Below are 26,038 nucleotides of genomic sequence, written 5' to 3'. Positions count from 1 at the left end.
ACTAACACTGTAAAGAAATGGATAAAAGACATAAACACACAAGTCACAAAAGACAAATACAAATGGTGACTAAAGATAAGGAAAGGCAATCCACGCTAGCAAAAAAAACAAACAAAAACGCTAAAATTAGATGTTTATTCCTCTAGAAAATTACCAAAGTTTTTTTAAGAACCAACTTAATGACTAATGCTTTTCATTGACTTCAGGCACCAAGGCTCAGGTGAGCTTCCCTGATTGGCAATACTCCGTGCATATTGTTACATATCACTGCTGAGAAAGTAATGCTGTCCTGAATCCATGTGGAGAGGACAACTAGAAGTTCAGTGTTTGGTACTTTACCTCAACTGCTCTAGGTGTCTATTCCCTTAGCTGATTTTAATCTGAATCCTTACTCTGTAAATAAACCATAGCCATGAGTGTAACAGCAACCAGTGAGTTCTGAGTCGTTCTAGTGAATTATCAAACCTCAGTAGTGTTCTCAAAGAACACTGAAGTTTCAGAGTTCTCTGAACTCTGAAGTTTGAGTCAGAAGTGAGGATGGTGATATGAACTGTTCCCTCTAAGTTCATAATTGACTTAAATTTCACAAGATTAAAACTTGGTACCTTTTTGGAAAGAAATTTGGCAGTATGTTCCCAGAATCTTAAAGGTTTCATATTCTGACATTTAAATTCAATTTTGAATTATCTAAGCAGAGAAAATAATAAAATATGTGGTCAAAGGCATTTGTCAAAGTATATTTCACAGTAACATAAAGGTGATAAAATGAAGAGATTAAACGTCCAGTGATAAACAAATGTATGTATTTCCTTTATGTTTGAATATTATGCAACCACTAAAAATCATTTTGTTTTGGGAAAAGTAATGTGATGAAGTGTTATATAAAAAGTTTGGAAGACAAATTGACTTTGATTTGATTCACGACCCACCATTTAGTAGCTACACTATACTAGTCAAGATTCTTAGCTTCTCTGAAAATCTTTTCTTCATGTTTAAAATACAGATAACAATATCTATCAGTATTGTTATGATGATTAAATTTAGGTTGTATGTGGTGAAGCTCTCAGTAAAGTGTCCAGCACAAAATAGGCAACTCATAAATGATAGCTGTTATTTTAATATGATACTATTTTTAAGACAAATTCACAACCATAAAGAAAGAAGCATAAGCATTGTGAAATAATCACACATATACAACACTCAAAGGGTATAAATATTCTAATTGTTAGAAAAGTTAAATATGTATGTTTGTTTGTTCCCAAATGTAAGATTCTCTAGCTTTTTATTAAGAATCCCTGCATCCATAGTTTGACCTCTAAATTCAATTGGATATAGGATGTTACTCCTATCAGTTTCATGACTGGTGAAGCCATGATCCCTATTGCCTTTCAAAGTCTGGGTAAATAGAATACCAATAGTATCAATGCCACCTAGTGGGAAGAGATTTGATTACTCCATGGTGACTCAATTCAAGAGTTTTCCTCAACAGAGCAAAAGAAAGTGGGTATTTAGCAACATAAACTTCAACAACTTTCCTCTATTTTACCTTGACAAAAACCACAAATTCTTTTGAAAGGTTTGCATAGCCTGCTGATGATTCATTAGCTATTTTGCCATGATGATCAAAAATAACTGTGTGACCAGGAACCAGTGCTGACTCAAGAAGTGCACAGCGGTTGGGCTGATAAAGCACCCGCAGCTTAGTGGAGGCTCCACCACTAGCCTAAAAGAAAAAGGGGGGGAAAGCCCTCTGAATTAGCAATAGAACATATTTACATTAAAAATATTTTGAGATTATATGTATGTACAGGTCTACGCCCCTCTATAGGACCCTTGAACTATCCATACAATCTCGCTTTTGTAATTCAATTGTTTGGATTCCTCAGCCTGATTTCTAGTGTCTTGCTCCAAGGACTTTCTTCTCTCAGTTTCTCAGAATCCATGGTAGGGTATTGGGTAAAATAAAAATAATTCCAATGGCAGGATAATTTAATGAGATGTTAATATGTATTTTATTATAGCTTATTTTTCATTTCTTCATTTGTGTCTTCCTAACTCAAGACTATTTGGGACCAAAAGCTGAAATGAACAGATGTGCATTAGTAGGTTTTACTTTCAAAAGACTAAACAAATCAAGGAGCTTATGCTATAGGGAGACATTTCTGGTTCAGGGTACTGCTTGAGGTCTTATCCCATCTCCCCTCAGTGTTCCAGGGAGGCATTTAGACCTAAATAGGGAGGACTCATTGATGTCCCTTGAATGGCTTGATCCATGACACTAAGGCTACCACCTCGACAAAGTTCCCTTGTCTACGTATGGCAGGTAAGCAACAGAGCTATTGGCCTTCAAGAAGCCATCTGATGTTTGATGAGTACATCAGCAGTGAACAGTGTAGACTGAAGCTAAGAGGGCTGTCGCCAGATATTCTGAAACTCTACACCAGGTGAAATCTTGTGTATAACACGATGAGTCTCATAATAAGTAAGATAGAATGTCTCACCAAACTAGTGGGACAGGGGCTTAGAGATAGATTTAATTTTATTTTAGAAAGTAAAGTAATCGGACATTTCCTGAACGCTTAATTTAACTGAGTAAATTCCATACCCACTACATTCGTATTTATTAAGCACTTACTATGACCAGGACCTGTACTGAGCAGAATGTGTTATGAAGTACAGCATAGGGTACCTTGCTAAGTCTGGAGCAGAGGAAAAAAGACTTCATGGAGGAAGTTTGACTAATTAATCACTTAGCCTGAATTTCAGTCCTACAAATTACAATGTGTTTTCATTTCACTAATTATTATTTTCCCTTAAGTTAAATAACATGCTATGAGTTAAGAATCATTATATAACATTATATGACGCTAAATGAGGAAGCTATAGTATGAGAGTTGGAATCAGACTGCCTTTGTTCAATTCCTGCTTTCACACTTACTAGTTATGTGACCTTGGACAACTCAATCCTTCTATCATTCATGTTCCTCTTCTGCTAAATAGGGATAATAATAGATTCTCTCATAGGGTAGATGTAAAGACTAAATATTATGACACATATTAAGCACTTAGAACAGTGCGTGGCAATTATTTTTCAAAATAAATAATGTGTGCATTTAAAAATAAAACAGCTGTATATAGTAAAAGCTACTTTTTAAACCTAGATTAAGGAATATAAAGCATAATAAAGTAAAATCATTGTTTTTTTCCTAATATTATGGCCCCTGAAGGTGCTTTTGAAAAGTCAAATTGTCTCCTTTTGGAGGTCCATTAAAATTTTGAATGTTATCAGACAAGTTGTCTACTTTTTCTTGTCTAAATTCTAATTGCTGAAATTTAGCACTATTTATGCATCAGAATCTCAAAAATTAGTGAGACAAAACAGAATAATCAAAAAAGTGAAAGCAAAAGCCAACGGAAAATACAACTTGATAATCTTATAACAGTACATTATGCAAAAATATATTATATACGGATACAGTACTATTGATAGATGGCAAAGAGAAAAATTACTACATACCATTCCAGCAACAGAGCCATTGTCAAGAGCAAGAGAAAGATGTCTAATTTTATGACTTTGGAAAATGCATATATTTTCTTTGTTGAAAATAACATCAAAGAGACCTGGAAAACATTTTAAGTATTAGCAAGTAATTCATGCCTTTAAAGCTTTTTTCTTATTCAATTATATATTGAAACCTCCTAATAATATTTCTTATGATATCTCTCACATAAAGGTTTTTAATTAGTCAAAAGGTAAAACGCCAGTACCTTTGATTATTTACATGTTGTTTGGCATTTTGGTGGAATTTTCATGGAAAATCTCTAATGCCTTCCCATGCTAATCAGTAAGTCTCTGAGAAAATCCTCCTAAAATAACACCTGATGGAACTGTTTCAAGGAAAATAAATTATCCTAGTGTTAAAACCTTCTTCCACTGTATAAATCTCAGAGACTTGGGGTAAAATAAAATAATGCATTATAAAAGTAAACACATATGATTTGGGCATTAGTGACTGGTTTGTATGATGATCATGACAAAGATTATGTCAACATATATTTGATTTTTTTAGTTTTCAATACACTTCTATATACCTTTTTATCTTAAAATGCAAGCTTCCTGAGGGCATGAACTTTTATCTACTCTGTTGATAGCTATATACCATTATTTAGAACAGTGCCTAGAAGACAATAGGTGCTCAAGAAATATTCATTAGATAAGTTAATTAGATCTTCATAGCATGAAACAGCCTACGAAACATCCCCTCCCCCCTCCACACACACATTTATCCCCATTTTGCAAATGAAGGAACAAACTTAGAGAGATAAGGGACTTTCCCAAGATCCCTACCTAGTCATAGAATGGAAATAGATGCCAGAACTTCAGATCTTAGCCCAGTGCTCTTTGCATTACCAGTAATCCTTCTATTAGTACTTAAAACCATCAGATTTTCAGGAATCCACTCTTGTAACAATAAATGAAGACCATTTTTCCTTTTACAAATAGGTGATTCTCAAACAATGAAGAGTCAAGCCAAATATAAAAGAACACATATTGTATGCTTTATTTTATATAAAGCACAAAAACAGGTAAAAATACTCCAGGGTCTTAGGAGTCCAGGTAGTGGTTATTTTGGGGGGACCGTGACTGTACAGGGGCATGTGATTGCATGGGGGTGCTGCTAATGTTCTATTTCTTGGTTTGGGTTCTAGTTACATAAGTGTGTTCAGTTTGAAAAAACTCCTAGGTATAATATTTAAGGGGTTCAGAGTATGGTACCCCAAAATATACCACTCTGGCATAAGGATTATTTTGAGCTGAAAGCAACTGAGAAAACAATACAGGACAATTCTCTGCCCTCCTCCTATCTATCTGAAAGCAGAACATAAATTCCTCCTGTGAAGGTATCCCCCAACCCCATTTCCTGAGCAGGAAGGGGTAACAATCTTATCAAGGAAGGCAAAGTAGCACGAGAAAGGGTCTCCACAAACAAACCTCTCTAATTAGCCCTTAGCTACCATTAGTTTCTCCATATATTTGCCTTCTCACAATTTGCTGCGGGTAGAAGCTCAAAGCTTTTTCTTTGTCTTGTTACTTCTCTAATCTAAAAGAGTAGAGGAAAAAGGTCTTTTGTTCTTCCTCTGTAATATATTTGAATATAATAATTTTAAAAATAGGTGATTTCTTGAGGCATGACTTATTTCATTTCCTAACGAGTTGCTGAGGTTTGTCTGTATGCGTCTTACGTGTGTGTGCATATACATATATATACATAATACAGAACATTTATAAAATATATGTAATATAAAATACATAATGTATATTATATACTGTCTATAAAATGATGTCATGGTAACAAAGTTAGATTTTCTAAAATGAACCAATCTTTCCTATCTCACCATTGTCAACATAGGCCGTTTTGCATTAGCTCAAAACTTTCAGCCTAGTCAATATACACCAAATGAAGGAGGATTATGGTAGTTATTGGGTAATTTAGGTTCCCCAAATCTCAATTTTTAACATGTAATTGTTCAGATATTAGCTTGAATTATCCACCTTCTTGTCTGTGTATATTTATCTAGAGTTAACAAACGTAATTCACGAATTCTACCTTTATATTTTTATTCCAATTAACTACATGGGCAAATGCTTTTAGTTAAGAACAAGGTCTGATGTAGAAGTTAACTGTACTACTCCAAATTTTAAAAGGATTTCACTGTATATTTAAATAATCTTATATTCACTTAAAGTCATATTTCCAAAAGTGAAAGACATGTATATTAGTTCAAGAGACCACTCCAAACAGAAACTCTTCTTCTTAATTAATCTCTAATTTATTTTTGTCTACCTAATAAAATTCATCTTAATGGTTAAAAATTAAGGATCTTCATAAAATTGAACCATGTTGATGAACATTTACAAATAATCCTGGAGATTATGGGGGGCTGAATGTTATTGAAATGAAGAAAGAACCAAGACATCGGAATTTGGACTTTCATTCTGACATTGACACATTAGATAATTTTGGGCAAATCACTTTGCATCAATCTGTCTCAGTTTCCTTATGAATAAATCAGCCTGAGAATTATTAAAGGACTGTTGTTCAGATGATTCATTAATTGTGTGAACTAATGAGTTAATGATGGAAGAATGTGTAAACTAGAGGAGGGTTACTGAAAATGTGCTAAGAATAATTTTCATTGTTTAAGTCAATCTTCCCTGTGACCTAAAGATTTCACAAATACCAGACTCGAAATCCATAAAACTATAAAGGCATTATTTTTTCAGTTTTTTGGTAAAGACTCAATGACTAAAATCATAAAATTACATATATTTTGTTATAAAAATTTCTATTTTTAAAGTTTATCAAATATAAGTTCTATGAAGGGATGGCAATTCATCTGTTTATTCATTGCTGTCAATCTTATGCCTAAGACATTGTCTCATCCACAGCAAGCATTTTATAAATATTTGTTGAATAAACAAACTCCTGCGGGAAAAAAATTAAGGGTTTCTATTTTGAGAAATTTGACTCTTTACAGAATGTCCTTGGGTTTGGAAGCTTAGTATAGTGAGTTCTAATTACAAAATACATATTAGGAATAGAATCTTTTCCAGTGAAATTATAATCAAATCAGTGTGATAAATGAGATCTTCAGGAAATTTCAATGTTTTCAATAGAGCAAAAATACACTATTGTGGAGGAACTGAAAATACTTTCATGGGCCTCTGGAGTTTCAGGGAGCTCAGTTTGGAGAAAAGAGATGGTAAGGAAAAAGAGCACTACCATATGAATGAAGGGATTAAAATTCCTTTAAACTGAAAACTTCTGAACAAGCAGTAGCCACAAAAACATTACCTAAGGAGATACTCCTGAAAATACAGCAGCAATTGACCATCCTCTATTGGAAGCCCAATAGAACCTTCTATGCTTTCCCATGGAAGCCCTAAAATTCCCTCTCTCTCCCCTCTTTTTTTTGTTAAGTTGGTATATAAACCTGTACCTCTAATTATTCATTGTATAACTCATTACTGAATACTCCTACATATTTGTGTAGCATGCACATATAAATAAACCTTATCTTTCCCATTAATCTGTCTATTGTCAGTTAATTTATAGGATTCCAATCACTGGAACATAAGATGGTAGAGGACAAGTTTTCCTCCCAAAATAATCTGGATATATGATTTCTAGTTCTGGCTTTGCAGTAAAGAGTTCAATCATCCATTCAATCACCGTCTATTGAGCACCTACTATGTGCAAGGAATAATCTCAAGTGTAACCTAGACAAAAATTCTAAATGTTCTTATCTCTAAAACACCCTTATCTTTAAAAATTAGAGGCAAGTCTACATGAGCTTAAAGTTGCTGGTTAATGCTAACATTTAATCACACTAATTTCATCAAAACAAACTCTAATTGGCCAAATCCAACAGAAGCATTTCAGTCCCTATTTCACTTTGCCTTTCTACTACATTTGAACCTGCAGACACCTTTTAAAATGCTACAATCTCCCACTTCACTAACTTCCTTCTCAGTTTCCTACTTCACTCTCTGTTGTCATCTTCATGCATAGGGTTCCTAGGGTTCTGTCCTCAGGAGATTAACTTTCTTCACAGGCTCTTCACAGGCTCCCTGGAAAGTTTATTTTAAGAATCTATAAATTGAGAAATCCCAAATCAATATCTTCACCACTCATCTCTCTCTCAACATCAGCTCATGTATATAATTTACTGTTAAACATAAACAACCTGGGGACCAGCCCAGTGGCACAGTGGTTAGGTTCATGCCCTCCACTTTGGCAGCCCAGGGTCTGCAGGTTCAGATCCTGAGTGTGGACCCAGCACTGCTCATTAAGCCATGTGGTAGTGGCACTCCACATAAAATAGAGGAAGACTGGCACAGATGTTAGCTCAGCGACAATCTTCCTCAAGCAAAAAGAGGAAGATTGGCAACAGGTGTTAGCTCAGGGCCAATCTTCCTCACAAAACAAAAACAAAAATACAAACAGCTGGATATCTCACAGGCACTTCAAACTCAGTATGGACAAACTAGAGCTGATAATTTTCCATATATTCTTAGTTTCCAAATCTAGTCCTGCTAAATTTTTCTGCATTTCCTACCTCCATTGGTGACCCCATCAGTAACTTAATAACCCAGACCAGAAAACTGAGGGTAACCCCTTCCCTTAATGTACCTTTACCAATAAACCACCAAGTCCTGTCAATTTTACTTCCTAGATATTCTTCAAATCCTCTTCTCTATCAATACTCCCACTGAAGTTCTTGTCATCTTCTGATTGACCGATTATGAGAGGCTCCTAACTGGTATCTCTTTCTCTAATCTTCCCACATAACCCTCAAATCTGGCTTCCACTTAGCTGCCAAAGTATTTTTACAGTACTTCAAATCCCTGAATGGCTATCTCTCACTCATAGGAAGGAATCAAAGAAGTTGCCTTCAGACATACACTAGTTCTTCTCTCCCAAATCCTTTTGTAGGGGACACAGAGTACCAATGGAAAAATTAAGGTTTAACTTATGCAGAAGACAGCTGTTCACTACTAGCAGACCACCTTTAACATCGGAGATATGATTATAGTGGTGGGGTAAAGTGTTTAAAACATGTCTCTAGAGGAAAACATCAGATTAGAAACTCCCTGTTGCAACCACATGCAGTACAACACTTGAAACTAATGTTGGATCTATTGCTAGATTCTGAGTTGAGAAATCCAGCAATTCACAACATGAAAGAGCCCAGATCTGCTGAAGATTAGCAAAGGTGTTAGTCTTCCCACTATATACCAAATCAGAGAGAGTTACAGGAGGTCATAGAGAAAAGTGAGCAGCCATACCCCTACAATGAAAGCGTATTTCCAAGGCATCCAGAGTCCTCTTCTTCCTTTACATCTCCTTTCCCCAGTCTTTCAGAATTGAGAGACTGAAGTTCACTGTAAAGGGAGCTGAATAAGACAAAATCCAATCTAATGCACATCCTTTTTCAATCTAAAACCAAGGAGGTCCTTCCAAGTACTCACATGAAATATAGGGGCAAAGCCAATGGCTCTTAATTTCAGAGAAGTGTAGTTAGGATATGGTAAGAACCAGGGCAGAAGACAAAGTGACCAGTGTATAGTCAGTGCTACACACTTTAAACAATGAACTTTTTTCAAATCCTTTATTAAAACTTAGTACCAGAGAATCAGAGAAAATAATTGTAGCTAATCACCATCAGATACTCACTAGAAATAGGGCTTAAAACTGTGTAGACCAACTATTAACAATGATCTAAGAGAGGAATTTATCAGTACTTAAGGAGATAGGTAAGGAGAACAAGGACAATCCAAAGAGGTGACAGGTTCTGGGAATGGCTAAATTTTTTGTTATTCAAAGGGAAGTAGAGAATAACCAGCACAAGAACTTTTTTTTGTTTTTAACTTGCAGCATGAATGGAAAGGGGCATTACCCTCTTTGGCATACCATGTAAATTGTTTTTAATAAAGAAACAATGAAAAAATTCAGAAAAATTTGTCTTAAGAAGATTCAAGAAGCTATATTTCATATGAAACAATTCTCCTTAAATTCCCACTTCCTATTTAATTGAAACTGGAACTGGAAATTATCAAGGTTGCATTAGAGGTACAGTGACCATATAATTTACTGTCCGACCAGAACACATTTGAGATTAAACAGGGATATCAACCAGATGGAAAACTGAGGCATAAATAAAAGCAGGCAACGCTGAGTGTATGGTCCTTTAACTTGTTATGTTTTACACAAGAAAAAGACCTTAGCCTTACATTTTAAAATTGGAGAATAAGTATGGGTTTATATACTTGAGGTTTATATAAAGTTTAAAGTATGTATTTTTTTATTACTTCTACTTTAATGAATGACAAAAGTGTAATGAAGAATTGCTGGAAAGATGGCAGTGTAGGGGGACCCTGAACTCACCTCCTCCTATGGACAGAACAAATTTACAACTACTCTTGAAACAATTACCCCTGAGAGAGAACCAGAAACTGGATAAAACAACCCCCACAACAATTTACAGCACTGACTGAGGTGGAAGAGGCAGAAACACCTTTCTGGTGAGGAAAAAGCTGCATTCCACCTGAGGCAATTCACAACTGGGAACAATCTTGAGGTATGAAGCTTTTCCTGGAGGAATGGGGGATCTGAGCAGGAGAGCTTTGCCATGATAAGCAGCTTTTGAACTCGCCACAACTGAGATAAGTGCCATTATACAGCGTTGCTGGCTATTAAAAACAATGGGGCATACCCCCAGAAAAGGTAACGAACATAAGAGAAAGAAAAGCCTGCACTTAAAGGGCCCACGTACAAATTCACTCGTTTCATAAAGCAACACAAAATCACAAGAAAGAAAGGTGCAGTCCTTTGGTGAAAGAGACTCAGTTAATATACTCTAAACACATCCCAGAGAGGCAGGAGGTGGTTGAGCTGACGTCCCCAAGGACTGAGACACTGATAGCAGCCATGATTGTGACCTAGTACACACGTGCTGATACAGATGCTGGCAGACACCATTGGAATTCTTACCCTAGCCTCTTAGTGCAGGGGTCTGCACCACTCACTAGCACACTGATTTAATCCAGCTTAGCTAGGGCAAGCAGCCCACCCTAGGGACTGACCACACCCAACAGCAAGCCCTTGGGCAACTTGTAGGCCCACATAGGTGGGGTGTGTGGGACCTTTGCAGTGGGGGCAAGTGGGTCTGTCTCTGTGGGTCAGGGCATGTGCAAGGGCCAGGCCTGTGTCGGTGGAATGTGTGGGGCCTATTCAGCAAGGTAAGTGGGTCCACTTTAGCAGGGAGGGGAATACACGCAGGCAGGACTGCACTGATGGGTGCACTGACTTGTGCTTCTCAAACAACCACACAGGAGATTGTCCCTACCTTCCAAAGCCTGAAACATTTTGTACTGCCACTCCTGAGGCCAGCCCCACCCAGCTGCATTCCTGAGAGAACTGACAACAGCCTCAAAGGCCAGAGACCTATAGTACTTGTGAGCCCCTGAGCCTAGCAACAAGCCATGCTGGAGGCCTGCTCACTTAACAGCAAAACTGCAGCAGGAATGTGATATTATACCTTGCAGCCAACTGCACTGGGGCTCCCCACACCCACTAAAGTGACTGAAGGGATGTAGCAGCTGCACACAGTTGAGCCTTATAACTGGCTGGCCTGGGAGAAAGCCTAGCCTCCCCAGGCACCTGCAGTAAAAGCAACCCTGCCACAACAGAAGAACACATGTAGCCCATACAGAGGACATTCCTGGAACATTTGGAAATGGAGATGAGAGGGAAGGAAATTGCTGGGCCTCATAAGGCATCTCTTGCCTAAGGGCACTTCTCCAAGAGCAGGAGACAGAGCTGACCTACCTAACACATAGATATAAGCACAGAGAAATATGCAAAATGAGGAGACAAAGAAATACGTTCCAAATAAGGGAACAAGACAAATTCTCAGAAAAAGAACTAAATGAAACAGAGATAAACAACCTACCTGATAAAGAATACAAACTAATAGTCATAAGGATGCTTGGTGATCTTAGGAGAAGAATAGACGAGCATAGTGAGAACTTCAACAAAGGACTGAAGAATACAATAACAGAAATGAAAAATTAACCAGAGGGAATCAATAGCAGAGTAGATGATACAGAAGAATGGATCGGCAAACTGGACAAAAGACTAGAGGAAATCACCCAAACTGAACAGATAAAAGAAAAAAGAATTAAAAACAATAAGGAAAGTCTAAGGGACGTTTGGGACAACATCAAGCATACTAACATGTGTATTACAGGTGGCCCAGAAGGAGAAGAGAGAGACCAAGGAGCAGAGAATCTATTTGAAGAAATAATAGCTGGAAACTTTCCTAACTTAAGGAAAGAAACAGACTTCCAGGTATAGGAAGCACAGAGAACACCAAAAAAGAGGAACTCAAAGTGGCCCACACCAAGACACATTATAACTAAAATGTCAATAATTAAAGATAAAGAGAGAATCCTAAAAGCTGCAAGAGAAAGGCAACAAGTTATATACAAAGGAAAACCCTTAAGGCTATCAGCTGACTTCTCAGCAAAAACCTTACAGGCTAGAAGGGAGCGGTGCAATATATTTAAGGTGCTGAAAGGAAAAAAATCTACAGCCAAGAATACTCTACTTGGCAAGGTTATCATTCAAAATGGAAAGAGTTTTCCAGAAAAGCAAAATCTAAGAGTTTATCACCAATAAACCAGCCTTGCCGGAAATGTTAAACAGACTTATCTAAGTGGAAAGGAAAAGAGCACAAATGGGAAGAAGAAAATGATAAAAGAAATACATAAATAAAATCCCAGGGAAAAGCAAATATACAGTAAAGGTAGCAGCTGAAAAACCTATAAAGCTAATGAGAAGGTGTAAGACAAAAGTATTAACAGGTTAACAAAAGTACTAAGAGGTTAACAGATGCACAAATACAAAAAAGAGTGTAAATATGATATCAAAAACATAAAATGTCAGAGGAGGGGAGTAAAAGAGTAGAGCTTTTAGCAGCAGGTAAAACTTAGGAGACTATCAGCTTAATATAGATTGCTATTTAAGTAGACTACATATGAACCTCATTGTAATCACAATCAGAAATCTATAATAAATACACAAAAAATTAAGAGAAAGGAACAAAAACTTAATACTAAAGAAAGCCATCAAACCACAAGGGAAGAGAACAAGAGAAGAGTAAAAGGAAAAAAGAACTACTAAAACACCCAGAAAAAAAGTAGCAAAAAGGCACTAAGTACATACTTAGCAATAGCTACTTTAAATGTCAATGGGCTGAATGCTCCAGTCAAATACATAGGGTGGCCAACTGGATGAAAAAAAACAAGGCCCATATATTGGCTGCATACAAGAGACACACTTCAGACCTAAAGACACTCACAAACTGAAAGTGAAGGGATGGAAAAAGATACTCCATGCAAATGGAAAAGAAAAGAAAGCTGGGGCAGCAATACTTATGTCAGACAAAATAAACTTTAAAACAATGACTGTAACAAGGGACAAAGAAGGGCACTTCATAAATGATAAAGGGAACAATCCAACAAGAGGATATAATACTTGTAAATATTTATGCACCCAACATAGGAACACCTAAATACATAAAGCAATTATTAACAAACATAAAAGGAGAAATAGATGGTAACACAACAATAGCAGAGGACTTTAACACTGCACTTACATAAATGGATAGATCATCCAAACAGAAGATCAATAAGGAAACATTGGCCTTCAATGACACATTGGACCAGATGGACTTCGTAGATACATATAGAACATTCCATCCAAAAACCACAGAATATACATTCTTTTTAAATGCATATAGAACATTCTCGAGGATGGGTCACATATTAGGCCACAAAATGTCTCAATAAATTTAAGAAGATTGAAATAATACCAAGCATCTTTTCTGGCCACAATGGTATGAAACTAGAAATCAACTACAAGAAGAAAACTAGAAAAGCCACAAATATGTGTAGACTAAACAGAATGCTGTTGGACAACTATTGGGTCAACAAAGAAATCAAAAGAGAAATTAAAAAATACTTGGAGACAAATGAAAATGAAAATACGACATGCCAAAACTTACGGGATACAGCAAAGTGGTACCAGGAGGGAACTTTATAGCAATATAGGCCTACCTCGACAAACAAGAAAAATCTCAAATAAACAATCTAACAGTGCACCTAAAGGAACTGGAAAAAGAAGAACAAACAAAGTCCAAAATCAGTAGAAGGAAGGAAATGATAAAAATCAGAGAGGAAATGATATGCAGACTAAAAAATCAATAGAAAACATCAATGAAACTAAGAGCTCATTCTTTGAAAACATAAACAAAATTGACAAACCTGTAGCTAGGCTCATCAAGAAAAAAAGAGAGAAGGCTCAAAGAAAATCAGAAACAAAAGCAGAGAAATTACAATGGACACCTCACAAATACAAAAGATTATAAGACAATACTATGAAAAGCTATATGCCAACAAATTGGATAACCTAGAAGAAACAGATAAATTCTTAGAATCACACAAGCTTCCAAAACTGAATAAAGAAGAAATAGAGAACTTTAATAAACCAATCACCAGTAAGGAGATTGAAACAATAATCAAAAACCTCCCCCAAAATTAAAGTCCAAGGCCAGATGGCTTCCCTGAATTCTACCAAACATTTGAAAAAGACTTAATACCTGTCCTTCTCAAATTTCTTCCATAAAATTGAAGAGGAGGGGAAGCTTTGTAACTCATTCTACAAGGCAAATATTACCCTGATACCAAAACCACACAAGGACAACAGAAAAAAAGAAAATTACAGGCCAATATCACTACTGATCATCAATGCAAAAATCCTTGACCAAGTACTAGTAAATTGAATACAACAATACATTAAAAAGATCATACAACATGATCAAGTGGGATTTACCCCAGGGATGCAGGGATGGTTCACTATCCACAAATCAATCAATGTGATACAACACCTTAACAAAATGAAGAATAAAAATCATGTGATCGTCTCTAGAGAGGCAGAGAAAGCATGTGACCAGATACAGCATCCATTTATGATCAAAACTCTCAATAAAAGGAGTATTGAAGGAAAGTACCTCAACATAATAAAGGTCATATATGACAAACCCACAACCAATGTCATACTCGACAGGGAAAATCTGAAAGCTATCTCTTTAAGAACAGGAAGAAGACAAGGATGCCCACTTTCACACTCTCATTTAACATAGCACTGGAAGTCCTAGCAAGAGCAATGAGGAAAGAAAAAGAAAACAAAGGGACCCAAATAGGAAAGGAAAAAGTGGAACTGTCACTTTTTGCAGATCACACGATTTTATATATTGGAAACCCTAAAGAATCCACCAAAAACTATTAGAAACAATAAATGAATATGGTAAAGTTGCATGAAGCAAAATCAGCATACAAAAATCAGTTGCATTTCTATACACTAACAATGAACTAGCAGAAAAAGAACTCAAGAATACAAACCCATTTACAATTACAACAAAAAGAATAAAATACCTAGGAATAAATTTAACCGAAGAGGTGAAAGACCTGTACATTGAAAACTAAAAAATACTGTTGAAAGACATTGAAGAAAACACACAAAGAAAGGGTAAGATATCCCATGCTCTTGGAGTGAAGAATTAACATAGTTAAAATGTCCGTATTTCCTAAAGCAATCTAGATTCAATGCAATCTCTATCAAAGTTCTACTGACATTCTTCACAGAATGGAACAACAAAAGACTCTGAATAACAAAAGCAATTCTGAGGAAAAAGAAAAAAGCTGACAGTATCGTACTCCCTCATTTCAAAATACTACTAACCTATAGAAATCAAAACAGCATGGTACCAGAACAAAAACAAACACATAGATCAATGGAACAGAACCAAGAGCCCAGAAATAAACCCATACATCAATGGAGAGTTAATTTTCGACAAGGGAGCCAAGAACACATAATGGAGACAAGAAAGTCTATTCAATAAATAGTGCTGGGAAAACTGGATAGCCACACGCAAAAAAATGAAAGTAGACCATTATCTTACACCATACACAAAACTTAACTCAAAATGGATTAAAGACTTGAATGTAAGACCCGACCCGAAATCACAAAACTTCTAGAAGACACCATAGGCAGTGTGCTCTTTGACATCAGTCTTAGCAGCATATTTTCAAATACCATGTCTGAACAGGCAAGGGAAACAAAAGAAAAAATAAACAAATAGGACTACATCAAACTAAAAAGCTTCTCCAGCAAAGGAAACCATCAACAAAAGGAAAAGACAACCTAACAACTTAGAGAACATATTTGCAAACAATATATCCAATAAGGGATTTATATCCAAAATATACAAAGAACTCATACATCTCAACAACAAAAATACAAACAACACAACTAAAAAATGGGCAAAAGATTTCAACAGATATTTTTCCAAAGAAAATATACAGATGGCCAACAGCCACATGAAAAGATGTTCAACATTGCTAATTATTAGGGAAACGCAAATGAAAACTACAATGAGATATCACCTTACATCCAAGAGAATGGCTATAATTAAAAAGACAAGGAATAACAAGTGTTGGAGAGGATGTGGAGAAAAGGGATCTCTCACATACTGCTGTTGGGAATGCAAACTGCTGCAGCCATTATGGAAAACAGTATGGTGAGTCCACAAAAAATTAAGAATAGAACTATCATATGATAGAGCTATTCCACTGCTGGGTATTTATCCAAAGAACATGAAAACACAAATGCATAAAGATATCTGCACCTCTATGTTCACTGCAGCATTATTCACAATAGACAAGACATGGAAACAGCCTAAGTGCCCATCAAAGGACGAATGGATAATGAAGTTGTGGTACATATACACAATGGAACACTATTCAGCTATAAAAAAAGATGAAATCTTGCCATTTGTGACAGCATGGATGAACCTTGAGGGTATTATGCTAAGAGAAATAAGTCAGAGGGAAAAGTCAAATAGTGCAAGATCTCACTCATAAACAGAAGATAAAAACAACAAACACACACATAGATACACAGATTAGATTGGTAGTTACCAAAGGGGAAGTGGGGAGAGAGGAGGGTGAATGGGGTGACTGGGCACATATGCATGGAATTGGATGATAATTAGTTTTTGGGAGGTGAACATGATGTAGTCTACACAGAAACCGAAACATAATGATATACACCTGAAATTTGTATAATGTTACAAACCAATGATACATCAATAAAAAGTAAAAAATAAAGCAGATAAGCTTAGAAAAAGAAAAAATATAAGACACTCATGCACCATGTATGAGAGTGTTAATTGATATAACTCTTCTGGAAATAGGTAAGACAATATGTATAAGATGCCTTAAAATTTTCTTTATATTTGGCCTAGTAATCCTATTTTTCAGCAATCTTTATTAAGGAAATAACCAGGGGGCTGTCCCAGTGGCACAGCAGTTAAATTCACACATTCCACTTAGGCAGCCCAGGGTTCACCGGTTCAGATTCCAGGTGCAGACCTACGCACCACTTGTCAAGCCATGTTGTGTCAGGCATCCCACATATAAAGTAGAGGAAGATGGGCATGGATGTTAGCTCAGGGCCAGTCTTCCTCAGCAAAAAAGAGGAGGATTGGCAGCAGATGTTAGCTCTGGGCTAATATTCCTCAAAAAAGAAAAAAGAAAGAAAATAATGAGATATAATAGAAACATCAGAGATAACAGAACATTAGTATATTTATCAAAATACAGAATGTCATATCCATGTGGCAAATTTATACAGTGGAGTATATATTATTTTAATGCCTTTGAGATTATTTGATAACATGTAAAAAATACTCATGTAATAACAGTAAGAGCAAAATTAAAATTCTATGTTGAATACACTTAGTCTATTGTGTATTTAAAATTATATACATAAAATGTAATATTTCATAATATTTGTTATATTTCACATAATGCTGTATATGTGTATATTTATATACACGCAAAACTACAAGGAAATGAACTAAATTCACTGCTTATCACTAGGTAATAGATTTACAGGCAATTTAAGTTTTCATATTTATGCTTTAAATGTATTTATGAAATATTTTATGATGAGTATTATTAATTTTTTACAATTAGGGGAAAGAGTTATATCAAATATCAAATAAGTAAAAATGAAAAATCATTAATTAACAACAAAGTAAGACAATAAGAGGACAAAAGGAACAAAAAGCTACAAAACAGTAAGATGGTCTTAGTAAGTCCTAACGTATGAAAAATTACTTTAAATGTAAATGGATTACATTCTCCAATCAAAAGGCAAGAGTGTCTGAATGAATAAATAACAACACCCTACTATATGCTCCCTATAAGAGACTCACTTTAGCTTTAATGACACACATAAGCTCAAAGTGAAGAGATGGAAAAAGATATTCCATGCAAATGGAAACCAAAAGGGAGTAAGGCCATTCATACTTACATCAAACAAAATGGACCTGAAGTCAAAAAATGTTACCAAAAAAAAAATTTCATTATATAATGATTAAGGGGTCAATTCATCAAAAGAACTTAATTATAAATATACATATGCGCACCCAATATCAGAGCAACTAAATATATCAAGCAAATACTAACATTTGAAGGGAGAAATAGACAACAATACAATAATAGTAGGAGGCACTGATACCCTACTTTCAACGATGGGCAGATCATCCAGATAAAAATCAATTATCAAATATTGGATTTGAACTATATTTAAGACCAAATGGACTTAACAGACACATACAGAACATTCCAGCCATCAGCAGCAGAACACACATTTTTCTCAATTGCACATGGAACATTCTCCAGGATAGATCACAGATTAGGTCACAAAAGAAGTTTTAGCAAATTTAAAAGGATTGAAATCATACTAAGTATCTTTTCCAACCAAAACGGAATGAAACCAGAACAAACACAGGAATGAAACTGGAAAATTCACAAATATGTGAAAATTAAGTAACACTTCCTTAACAACTAAGTGAAAGAAGAAATCAAAAGGGAAATCAAAATATATCTTGAAACAAATGAAAATGGAAACACAACACATCAAAACTTATGGGATGCAGCAAAAGCAGTCCTAAGAGGAAAGTTTACAGTGATAAATGCCTAAATTAAGAAAAAAGAAATATATCAAATACACAACCTAACTTTATACCTCAAAAAACTAGAAAAACAAGAACTGAGCCCAAAGTTATCAGAAGGAAGGAGATAAAGATCAGAGGAGAAATAAATGAAATAGAGAATAAAACAATAGAACAGATCAACAAAACTAAGAGTTGGTTTTTTGAAAAGATAAACAAAATTGACAAATCTTTGGCTAGACTAACCAAGAAACAAGAGAGAAGACTCAAATAAAATTATAAATGAAGAAGGAGGCATTACAATTGAAACCACAGATATACAAAGGATCATAAAAGACTACTATGAACAATTATACACCAATAAATTGAAAAACCTAGAAGAAATGGATAAAGTCCTAGAAACATACATCCTACCAAGACTGGATCATGAAGAAGCAGGCAATCTGAACAAGTTAGGAACAACAGAACAAGTAAGAAAATTGAATCAATAATCAAGAACTTTTCAAAAAAGAAAAGCCCAGGACCAGATGGCTTCAGAGGTAAAATTTATCAAACATTTAAAAAAAAATTTATGACTAATCCTTCTCAAACTCTTCCAAAAAATTGAAGAGGAGGGAACACTCCTAAATTCATTTTACTAGACAAGCATTACCCCGATACCAAAGCCAGATAAGGACATGGCAAGAATAGAAAACTACAGGCACTATAGTATCCCTCATGAATACAGATGCAAAAATTCTCAACAAAATACTATTAAACCAAATTTAAAGGCATATTAAGAGGATCATACATATGAGGAAGTGGGATTTACTCCTGAGATTCAATGATGGTTCAAAATACACAAATCAATAAATGTGATACATTATGTTAATAGAATGAATGACAAAAATCATATGATTATTTCCATAGATGCAGAAAAAGCACTTGACGAAATTCAAAATCCTTTCATGAAAAAAACTCTCAACAAAGTGGGAATAAAAGAAACACTTCTTAACACAATAAAGGCCATAAATGACAAGCCCACAGCTAACATCATCCTCAGTGATGAAAGACTGAAAGTCTTTCCTCTAAGATCAGGAAGAATACAGGGTGTCCACTATCACCACTCCTATTCAACACAGTAATGGAAGTCCTCGTCTGAGCTATTAGGCAAGAAAAAGAAATAAAAGGCATCCAAATTGAAAAGAAAGAAGTAACACTGTCTCTATTTGCAGATGATATGATCTTATATATAGAAAATCCTAAAGTATCTATCAAAAGTTGTTAGACCTAATAAAGAAATTCAGTAAAGCTGAAAGATACAGAATCAACACACAAAAAAATCAATCGAGTTTCTATACACTAACAGTGAACTGCCTAAAAAAGAAATAAACAATCCCATTTATAATAGCATCAAAAACAATAAAATAGTTAAGAATAAATTTAATCAAGAAAGTGAAAGAACTATACACCAAAAACTATAAGACTTTGATGAAAGTAATTAAAGACACAAATAAATAGATATCCTGTGTTCATGAATTGGAAGAGTTAACATTGTTAAAATGTCTATACTACCCAAAGCCATCAATAGATTCAACACAATCCCTATCAAAATTCCAATGACATTTTTCAGAGAAATAGAAAAAAAATCCTAAAATTTGTATAGAACCACAAAAGACCCTGAATAGCCAAAGTAATCTTGAGAAAGAACAAAGAAGAAAGTAATCTTGAGAAAGAACATCACAGTTCTTTATTTTAAACTACACTACAAAACTATAGCAATCAAAACAGTATGGTATTGGCATTAAAACAGACACATAAACCAATGGAAAAGAATAGACAGCCAAGAAATAAACCAACGCATATACAGTCAACTAATATTTCACAACGGGCAAAGGGTAGACTCTTCAGTAAATAGTGCTGGGAAACTGGATATCCATCTGCCAAAAAACAAAACTGAAACCCAAGCTTACATTACTCACAAAAAGTAACTTGAAATGGATTAAGGACTTAAACATAAGACCTGAAACCATAAAACTCCTTGAAGAAGACTAGGACCATAGCTCCTTGACATCGGTCTTGGCAATTATCATTTGGATATGACACCAAAAGCACACGCAACAAAAGCAAAAATCAACAAATGGGACTACATCAAACTAAAAAGCTCTTGCAGAGCAAAGGAAACAACCAACAAAATGAAAAGTCAACCTATCGAATGGCAGAAAATATTTGCAAACCATATATCTAATGAGTAGTTTATTTCCAAAATATAAAAGCAACTCATAATAGGAAAGAAACAAACAATCTGATTAAAAAATAGGCAGAGCGCTTGAAGAGATATTTTTCCAAAGACATACAAATGGCTAATGACAAGTTAATGAAAAGGTGCTCAACATCACTAGTTGTCAGGAAAATGCTAGTCAAAACCTCAATGAGATACTACCTCACACCTGTTAGAATAGCTATCATCAAAAAGACAAGAGATAACAAATGCTGGCAAGAATACAGAGGAAAGAGAACCCTGGTGCACTATTCATGGGAAAGCAAATCAGTACAGCCACTACGGCAAACACTATGGGGATTGCTTCTCAAAAAATTAAAAATAGAACTACCATATGATCCAGCAGTCCCACTTCTGGCTATATATCCAAAGGACATGAATCATTGTCTTGAAGAAATATATGCACTCCCATGTTCATTGCAGCATTGTTCACAACAGCCAGGAAATGGAAACAACCTAAGTGTATTGACAGATGAATGGACAAGAAATGGGATATATAGGTATAGACACAGATATATAGATATAGATATTGAGACATATATTAATATTATTCAATCACAAAAGAGAAAAAAATCCTGCCATTTGTGAAAACATGAATGGATTTTGAGGACCTTATGCTAAGTTAAGTCAGTCAGAGAAAGTCGAATATTGTATGATCTCATTTATATGTGGAATCAAAAAAAGAGCCAAACTCATAGAAACAGAGTAGAATGGTGATTGCTAGGGCTGAGAGGTAGGGGAAATGAGGAGATGCTGGTCAAAGTATACAAACTTCTAGGTATAAGATGAATAAGTTCTGAGGATCTAATATACAGCATAGTGACAATTATTAACAATACTGTATTATATACTTGAAAGTTGCTAACAGATTAGATCTTAAACGTTATCACAACAAAAAAAATTGTAATTATACGAAGTCATGGATGTGTTAACTAACCTTATTGTGATAATCATTTTGTAATATATATGCTTATCAAATCATCACATTGTATACCTAAACTTACACAATGTTATATGTCAATTATATCTCAATGAATCTGAGGCATAAAAAGAATAAAATAAGAAGCTGAAAATACTTCCCCTCTCCCCTCAAAATAGAAAGACTAACCTCATTGGAATGTAAACTCTAAGCAAGCACACCGATTTTTACCTTTTTGATTGCTGTAATATCTCCAGCATCTAGACTAGCATCTGGCACACATTAAATACTTAAATGTGTGTGTATGTACATTTAATGAATCTCTCCTGCGAAAAGGATTTATAATTTCTAAAACAGAAATATTTAAGTAACATAAATTAACTTTAAATCCAATATGAAAAATTGTATTATGAATCCAGTAGATGCCAAACAGAAACGTAGTAGCACTTAACAGTTTTTAACTTTTAAATCATTTTTAATAAAGTTCATAGTAAAATTAGAAATAGATTACTTCTTAGCACTCTAAAGGATACATATTTAAAAATCAATAACTACATCATATATAACATTAAGGGGGAACCTTCCTCCATGCCAGCTCTCATGCTCCCTTTCACTGCATACCAGGGAATAGAGGGCAACTCTGGTGACTTTGAAAGGAGCTAGGTATTTCAACTTAGGCTCTTCCTAGCCCCAGTGGGGCCACCTTTACAGAAGGTCTTTTCTCTGTGCTCTCTGTCACTGGTAAGGGACAGCCTCCATAAGGGAGCCTGGCATTGCCCAACACTGCCTATGCCTGGGTAAGTAATTTTGTCTCATTCTGGGGAGAGTTTGCAAGTCCTTTGAGCTGAGATATCCCCCAAATCTCCACTTGATTCCATCAGTAATAAAGCTGAGATTTTGATTTCCATTTTCTGTGTTTTGTATCTTATTTCTTAATTGATTCTGTGCTTAGGAGGGGAAGAAAGTGATATTATTTATCAACTTCTCTTCAAATACACAACTCTTAATACACAATAAAGACATTCCATTAAAATTAATTACAAAATGAGAATACCCCCACTATATCACCTTCTTAAGGATATTTTCCAGTGGAAAAGTGTTTGAAATCAAAATAACAGATGTAACTATTGGGAAGTAGTAGATAAATTTATTATATTTGTAAAACCTGAAAAAGCTCTTTAAATTAGTTAGAGTGCAGTAGAGTGGTAAGATTACAGATAAATACGTATCTAGACCAGTGCCTGACATATAGTAGGCACTTAATAAATATGGAATAAATAAAATACATTAAGAACTATAAATTTCTATATATTTCTATATAGATGTCATATTTATAATGGAAAAGGGTGTATTTACAATAGCAACCAAAAGCCTCAGAATAACACTAACAAGACAATGTACTACCTATGTGAAGGGAGAAAAATTTAAAATAATATATACTTTATATCTATATGCCTATATTCATTTATAGATATATATAAAGTCATGAATGAACAGATATAGGACAAATTCCTAAAGGAAAAGCCTGAATACTAGAAGACATCAATTTCTTCCAAGTTAATATATAGATTTAACGTAATTTTAACAAAATTTCCTTAAGGATTTCTTGTGGAATGATGAAATAATTTAAAGTCAATTTTTTAAAAAAATAAATATTATTTCTCTGATAAATATTTGGTGCTGTGTGTAACTTTAAAATCCTGTCACTGTCTGAAATTTCAAAGCTCCCCACTGCCCCCGCTCAGGTGCGGCTGCTAGAAACTACGACTTGGAAGGGACAGGGGCATGGCCTGCTTTCTCTCTTCTGGCTTTCCTGTCTCTTTCACCTTCGTCCACCAGGTAAGGTTAGTAGGTGATTCATTGCTCACGTGAGTTACCATGGAGGCAAAACTGCAAGCCCTCCTCTGTTAGTCATTGTCATTTCTCCATCCAACAATGCATAAATTAAAATAGTGGCTCATGTGTGTGTCACACTAGATTAGCATTCTTGTAATACCATAAACAGCCTCCTGATATTGGGGAATCCTATCAAGACAAGGCCTTTTTGCACTGGGCAGTCATTTACAGTGGCCAGATGGTACCTACTTACATGTTCTATCTGTGCGTGGTCTAAAATCACTGGAAACTCAGGAATCCACGCCTCAGATTCAATAGAAATTAGGGGCTCAAGTCAATCTCGGACCCTCCTGCTTTGCTTGCCTTCCTGTAGTCCTTCCCTATGATCTACTGTCTCCAGGTCCACTCTCCTTCCTTGCCATTCAACAAACAGCTAGCCTGGAAGAAGACACCAATGTAACACACAAAACAGCTAGCCATCTTCCATAAATTCAGACAGTAAGGACACAGCAGGTCCAACTGGATTTTGACAGTTTATTAGACACAGCACAGCAGGAGCAGCAGGTTCATATTGGTTCCCCTGACTCCTGAGTCCTATGCAAAGAGGGACTAGATAAATGCTGCATACAAAGTGGCTCTGGGTCATAGCCGAGGAACTGTAAGTTTTGGAAACCCCCAATCTTATTAGGGGCTGCTAGCAAACCTGCCCAATCTTTGCCCACAGGGAGATACTATCTTTATTATCTTAATCAGGAAACAAATGTTTTCTAGGAAGGAGACACTACTATCCTCGAAAGTCTTCAGGGAAGGAGGACGTGCTTTATCTTGGAACATCTCCTTATACAGACATTGTTAAAGTGGCTGTAGATAGCTTTGCACAGGAGACCCAGATCATGCAGAAATGCGAGAGGTACAGAGAGAACTTTCTCCCAACAACATGTTCTCTTCAGGTACACACCTCCAAACTTCACGAGTAGTGCCATTATCTCCCACTCTAGTAGGGAAAAGGGAAAGGACGAAGTGCTAGAGCTCTGTGCTCCCTAAAACCTACTCCAGCCCTAATGCCCTTTATATAAAACTTGTTCAAGTCATGATGTGAATTGTGGATTCCTGGCAGGAAGGGTTTAGCTTACCATTTTATATCTTCCTGTTATACACATTCGTTTGTTTGTAATAAGCTCCATTCAAGCAGATTGCGAAATGAAATAATACCTTCGTGAGAAATGGAAAGAGTTGTTCCTTCCTCAAAACACTTTACTGGCTTTCTGTTAGAAAATTTTTAATAAACATATAAATTCATAAGAATTACAAATGTGAATTTTATCTCCACTGTTGTATGGTGTACAATGGCTACCGCTGTTTTTAAAAAGCATGGTAAAATAATATAACATAAAATTCACCATTTTAACCACTTTAAAGTGTACAATTCAGTGTTATGTAGTGCACTCATATTGTGCAACCAGTACCACTATCTAGTTCCAGAACATTTTAATCACCCCAAAAGAAAATCTGTACCCATTAAGCAGTCAGTCTCCATTCCCTCCTCCTCTCCCCTCCAGCACCGGCTACTCTAATTTCTGTCTCTATGAATTTGCCTATTCTGAATATTTCACATAAATGAACTCATATAATGTTTGATCTTTTGTGTCTGTCTTCTTTCACTTAGTACAATGTTTTCATGGTCCACCCATGTTGTAGCACATTGTTCATTCCTTTTTATGGCTGAATAATATTCCATTGTATGGATACATCACATTTGTTCATACATTCATCAGTTGATGGAAATTTGGGTTGTTTCCATCTTTTGGCTATTGTAAATAGTGCTATGACATCCATGCACAAGTTTTTATTTTCGATTTTCTTGGATATGTACCTAGGAGTGTAATTTCTAGGTCACATGGTAACTCTTTAACTTATTGATGAACTGCCAAATCGTTTTCCAAAGCAGTTGAATCATTTTACACTTCCACCAGCAACGTATGAAGGTTCCAATTTTCCACATTATCACCAACACTTGCTATTTTCTGTTATTTTGATTATTGCCATCCTAGTGGGTATGAAGTGGTACCTCATTGTGGTTTTGATTTGCACTTTCCTAATACTAATGACATTGAATACTTTTTCATGTATTTGTTGGCCATTTGTATATCATCTTTAGATAAATGTCTATTTAAGTTCTTTGCCTATTTTTTTTTAAGATTTTATCTTTTTCCCTTTTTCTCCCCAAAGCTCCCCAGTACACAGTTGTACACTCTTAGCTGTGGGTCCTTCTAGTTGAGGCACGTGGCACGCCGCCTCAGCGTGGCCTGAGGAGCAGTGCCATGTCCGCGTCCAAGATCCGAACCGACAAAACACTGGGCTGCCTGCAGCAGAGC

At 35.5% G+C, this 26,038-nt stretch overlaps 1 protein-coding gene across 14 annotated transcripts in view; it reads right to left on the bottom strand.

The window, feature by feature from the left end:
* RP1 (RP1 axonemal microtubule associated) overlaps window positions 1-26,038 on the bottom strand; it is a 335,045-nt gene that overhangs the window by 169,783 nt on the left and 139,224 nt on the right. For all 14 annotated transcript variants that reach the window (XM_046641544.1, XM_046641545.1, XM_046641549.1 and 11 more), the window contains 2 exons: window positions 3,518-3,621; window positions 1,547-1,723 (listed from right to left, as the gene is read on the bottom strand). In XM_046641544.1, the coding sequence (XP_046497500.1) occupies window positions 1,547-1,723; window positions 3,518-3,621 (281 nt within the window). The remainder of the gene's footprint in view (window positions 1-1,546; window positions 1,724-3,517; window positions 3,622-26,038) is intronic.

Source organism: Equus quagga, chromosome 16 (genome assembly GCF_021613505.1).
Source record: "Equus quagga isolate Etosha38 chromosome 16, UCLA_HA_Equagga_1.0, whole genome shotgun sequence".
In the NCBI taxonomy this organism is placed as follows: Eukaryota; Metazoa; Chordata; class Mammalia; order Perissodactyla; family Equidae; genus Equus; species Equus quagga.
Note: the sequence above shows the minus strand (reverse complement) of the source record. Positions and strands in the feature narration are given on the sequence as shown.